General features: G+C 37.6%; 1 protein-coding gene across 1 annotated transcript; it reads right to left on the bottom strand.

Annotated features, from left to right (window-relative positions):
* Positions 1-496: 496 nt before the first annotated feature.
* Positions 497-4,996, bottom strand: LOC121504546 (complement C1q-like protein 3). Its single transcript, XM_041779417.1, has 3 exons — positions 4,730-4,996; positions 3,689-3,820; positions 497-1,299 (listed from the first exon to the last, which is right to left on the bottom strand). The coding sequence occupies exons 1-3, from the start codon at positions 4,938-4,940 to the stop codon at positions 1,019-1,021; spliced, it is 624 nt and encodes a 207-aa protein (XP_041635351.1). The 5' UTR covers positions 4,941-4,996; the 3' UTR covers positions 497-1,018.
* Between the last annotated feature and the right edge of the window lie 299 nt (positions 4,997-5,295).

Below are 5,295 nucleotides of genomic sequence, written 5' to 3'. Positions count from 1 at the left end.
TTGCACAAATTTGCATTCCTGCCAAAAGAATCCATTGTTTTCAATGACAATTTCCATTTTTTGACTCATCTGAGCACAGAACATTTTTCCATATTGCCTCAGTCCATTTTAAATGAGCTTTGGCCCAGAGAAGATGGCTTCTTCTTTGCATGATACAGCTTTAACTTGCATATCTCTGAGGTCTAACTGGGGACTTTAAACAGAGCACTTCCTTAAGACCCTAGGGCTCTAGTGGGCTTACTGGGTAACAGCAAATCCGATAAATATGAAGGGGCAAGTCGATTCAAAACTTTAAAAACCAACGAAAGAATCTTGAAATTAATTCTAAAGAAACTGTAGCCAACACAGAGACCTTAAAATGGGTGTTAATTATACATTAATCAGCATTTGTTTGTAATTTTAAACTGCATAATTGAAAGTATGAAATGAAAACACAGATTATTTCTTTTCCCACATTCTGGGCTTTTTATTTTATTATTTTATCATTTATGACGGTACCACAGGCTGGATTTGGAGTTTGACACCCCTGATGTAGAGTCTCCAAATGTAAATCTGCCTGGATATTTCTATCCAACATTGCTAAACAGTCATTTTTGGTTGGTGTTGCATCAGATTTTAACTTGAATAAGATGTGGCCATGGCTCCATTAAGTTTGTAAGTTAAAACATCACAGACAGTATAAAATAGCATTTAATGGCATTGAAGACAAATATTGAAAGCATCAGAAGACTGCAAAAGAGGCCGTCTTTCATGAGTGTGTTTGTTTGACTGTTTAAATGTCCAGTCCCATAGCTTTGTTAAGACTGGTTAAAAAAGGTTAAAGTTGCTCTTTATTTGATAAAGAAGGGGAGAACAATGGATGTGAATGGATACCAATTTTTAACATAAATGTTTACATTTTTTCTGTCAGACAGAACTGAATAAGAAGAAATAAATGACAACATTCTTTCAGTTATCTTTATTATTTTTTTGAAATACACTGGTAAAAGAAATATTTATGAAGGGGAGAACAACAGTGCTACATTTGAGTGACCAAACACCCGCTGAATGTAGTGTGATAGTCTGATCCCCAAACCTGTGTATTTTCATCCAGGCGCACAAACACACGGTCACCTGGCTGCAGCAGCAGAAACGCAGTGTTTCCTCCATTATCAGTTTTGTCAGCCGTTGATTTTTGATCACCGCTCATAACAATTGTCTCAGAGTTCTTGAGGAGAGCCAGACGTGTTCCATGTGCCCCTCCAGCGTGGTAAGAGAAGCTGAAGTAATAAACACCTGCAACAGGAGCGGTGAAGACACCTGTGGAAATAAATGAAAAGGAGAGAGATTCATGCTAAAGTATATAGCTCAGATCCAGAAAAGGAAACACAGCTTCTTATCTGATCCAGAGGTTGTCTAGTACCATGAACCCAGCTTTAAAACCAGATACCCACCAAGATTGTTTCTCCTAAATCAGTCTTTAAGAACTCAGATCAGTTATCTCTTTACCTGAACTACCATCCTTCTTTGAGACCCGATCTTCAGTTATAAATTAGCACTGTTTAAACAAAGATCGATTGTTTGAAGTGGGACACATGATGCCAATTAATTCTGCATAGCCTACATATAGTCTGCGGTGTTCAGAGTATGCAGCAATTTTGCTCCAGCTGTTGCACAGTACACCAGAATTTTCACCATTTTTCCGTACTCTATTCCAAACAGTACGGTACCCAAAATTCCTGGCATTTGGTTCCACTCTTTAAAAAATTATGGCTCTGATTGAAGTGACTGGTGAGGTATTAAACAGGTTGGGAAGTCTTAAATGGATATCCACAAGATGGCAGTGTGAGCAGGGAACACAGAGAGTGTAAACAGTGAAGTAGAAGACTGGAGTCATTCATTCAGGTTAATGCAGCCCAAGCTTCAGCCATGAGAGGAATCATGTTTGCTACTAACAAGAACAACAGCAACAGTCATCCACTTCAGTCATACCCTATTGTCAAGGTGAACAAAATGGGCAATGATGTCTGCCATTGAGCTACCTTACCCACAGAGTCAAAAAAATCTGTCCACTTTTGCCATTTTTATGTGTTTTAATTACAGTTTATGACAAATTTCCATTTAACTGAGTTAGCTCCCTGAGCCCTGAAATATTTTTGTAACCATTGTGCCTCACCTGGACTTTTTGTCTTAAAACACTTATAAAACATCAATCCTGTAGTGCACGACAAAGCTCTAAACATCCTTTTTTTCCAGCTTTAAGAATATGTGTGCCACAGTAATGTCACTTGAATTTAAAGAAGTCATGGGACTAGAAAGACAAAGAATAAAACAAAATACCAGATAGGAATGACTATGTTTTTTTTCCTCCCAGTTCTTCTCCCAATCTTTTTGAGACCAAAAAGAAAGAATTAGAGTCGTTCTATAAAGCAGTTCTTGTCTGCAGTGACACTCAGGGACATGTCACGGCCTATCTGTGTCGCTTTCTCTCTATTATGAGTCATTCAGGCTCTCTTCTCCAGTTTCTAAATCTGTGCACATGTGCTGTTCAGCAAAGCAGAACATAGTGATGGAACAGCCTGCCATTAGTTGTCACAACACAGTTACAATGCATTCTGGGATACAAGCAGACAAGATTGCAGCTGGCTAACCCGCTAACTGCCAAAATGATTAAAACTGGATTATAAATGGAAGAAAGATGTTAAATATTGGACTTCCTGGTGTGGATTTTGTCTTTCAAGGTCCCTGAAAGTTCCCCAAGTTCAGTAGAAAACATTCTGTAAGGGCTACCAGGGCGTATCTAGATTCATTAGAATGGCACAACAGAAGGCTTTCAGAGAAAAAAACAAGTGGCTGTGATTTATGGTTCAAAAGTTATTTCACCTTGAATAACACACCTCCTGTTGAATATGACAATATTGGTCTCAGAGGGTTAAGTAATTCTATTATTAAAGAAGAAATATCTCTAATGTAATGAAAATGAATAAAATTGAGGTAGGATCAGAAACTGAAAAATGAGACTGGGAATTTAAGTAAACATAACTCATGGAATCTCCCTTGTGTTTTTAAATTGGGTTTATGTAATATGATAAATTGACTTATGTTGCTATGTTAGTTAAGTAGGCAATGTAATGATGTAGATAATGTAGCTAAAGCTTCTGTAGCTACAAAACTGACATAGCTAATGTTAGCTATGCTAGCTTTAGCAAACAAAGCATGAGCTGATAAAGCTTCTTTAACTGAAGTTTTGGTGATGTTATCTACATAGTTATGTAGCTAATATAGCTGTGTTAGCTTTAGGCTTAGCTACATAAGCTGTTTAAGAGTGTTTATACGGAGGATGAGTTTCAACTATTGGTATTTTACCATAACCTTAGCAAACCAAAAGTTTAATCCAATTTTATTTTGAAAGTTTTAGCATGTATTCCTATTGTGACAGATGCAGCATCTCACAGTAATGGTCTGCAAAAGGGCCCACAGCCATAATCCATCTCTTGACTGTGGTGCGTGTTTTGGAATTAGAAAGATTGACTAGAAAGAGTGATACACTCCTGAGTGAACAGTGTGAATGGAGTATGTGTAATCCGAGGGTCATATAGATTTCTATCTGCTGAGAGTGGCAGCTCAGAGCTAGTTGAATATGATTCAGCAGTACATACTTTCTGTAGCCAGTTAAGGGGGCATGTAAAGTTAAAAAAAATCAAGCTACCTGTGGTCTCATTGTAGCCATTGCCTATGTTTGTAATCACTGTTCTGTAAATTAAAGGTGTGGCTGTCTCAAAAGGTCCAATACGTGCCCCTCCTCCTCCTGTTGCTGCAGTGAAGATCACCTGGTAATGTTCTGTTAAAGAATAAATGAAAGAATACTGATCTGTTAAAGACATTCAAATACGCCGATAAACATCAAAACATGCATTCTGTGATGACAAAGTGGCTGAAATACACTGAATTAGCCATGTCTTATTAACTCATTGAGTGCCACTGACGTATATACGTCAAAGTGTTCTTTCGGCGGCTGGCACAAGGGAAGCTCTCACGCTTCCTGTGAGTAATTTTGGGGCTTCTAGAAACATATTCGAAAAATGGAAGATGGTAGATCAAAAATAACTGAGATCAAAGCATGAAGCGGAGACGGAGGGATGGAGGTAAACAAAAAACAAAAAAAAAATCTGTATTATAGATTATATATAATCTGTATAACATATTATAGATTATATTACTTCTATAATTTACAGGTAGTCCCAGGGAACACGCAAGCAGGAGAGGACGTGGGCGTACAGGGGGTCACGTGGCGGCCGTCCAGTTGTATTGTGCTGTATTTTGTATTTTTTTTTTTATTTTATTTTACAAAAAAATAACATTTGTAATACAATTTTCAGATGTCTTTTATGTAATTGCAGGCAAAATTATAACATTCAAATCACTGTTTTGCTTGACAGACTCTTTCACAAAAAACATTTTTCTCAGCTTTCTAGAAAACAAGTGGTCTTTTTGGTGAAACTAGCCTCGATTCAACTTAAGATAAATCAAGAACGGAACAAGGTGCAAACAAACGTTTTTTTCCATGATGAAATAGAGGGTTTTGAGGGATTTGAGCTATTCTGTGTTTTCAGAGTCAAAGAACAAAATTCTATGGGTCTTGAAAGATGACTCAAAATGGCCAAAAAACGCTGGCACAAGCCGCTTCCCATTTTATAAAAGGGCTGGCACTCAATGAGTTAAATGGAAGACACACAAAAATTCAGTTTACCTCTGTTCTCCAGTTCACGAGTCTTCTTCTCACTGTCTTCTAGCCTGGTTTCAGCATCATTCAGCCTTGTTTCCAAAGCATTCACTTTTTCCTTGATGGCACCAAACTCTTTCATGAGCTCACATGCAGGAGAACATGATGATGTTTCAGCAGGGCTGGAGTCATCCTGGGCTAAAGTCAGGCCACAGAAGAGTAAAAGAAGCCACAGCATGTTGAAAACTGAGCCTCTCAGTTCTCTCTTCCAGGCTGGTTTGATTCCTCTAGCTGCTGGAGTGTTTTTTATTTTTGTCTAGTAAATCTTTAACATCTTCTGTGAATCACGGATGATTATACAACAAAAAATAAATACATCCTCTATTTATCAGCTAACCTTTGATATCCTGGAGGAATGTAAATAACAGTGATCTGTTGTTTTCTTCTTTCCCTGTTAGGCAGAAAGCTAAAGAACTTAAACTACAGAAGCATGTATATAGTTGAATTTACAACAGTAATACAATTATTGAAGCAATAGTGCATCACAGATACAGTAAATGTAATGAAATGGGCTGCTGTGTGAAATGTTCCCT

The sequence above is a fragment of the Cheilinus undulatus genome, linkage group 22 (assembly GCF_018320785.1).
Source record: "Cheilinus undulatus linkage group 22, ASM1832078v1, whole genome shotgun sequence".
Lineage (NCBI taxonomy): Eukaryota > Metazoa > Chordata > Actinopteri > Labriformes > Labridae > Cheilinus > Cheilinus undulatus.
This window is presented reverse-complemented; position numbering and strand designations above follow the sequence as displayed.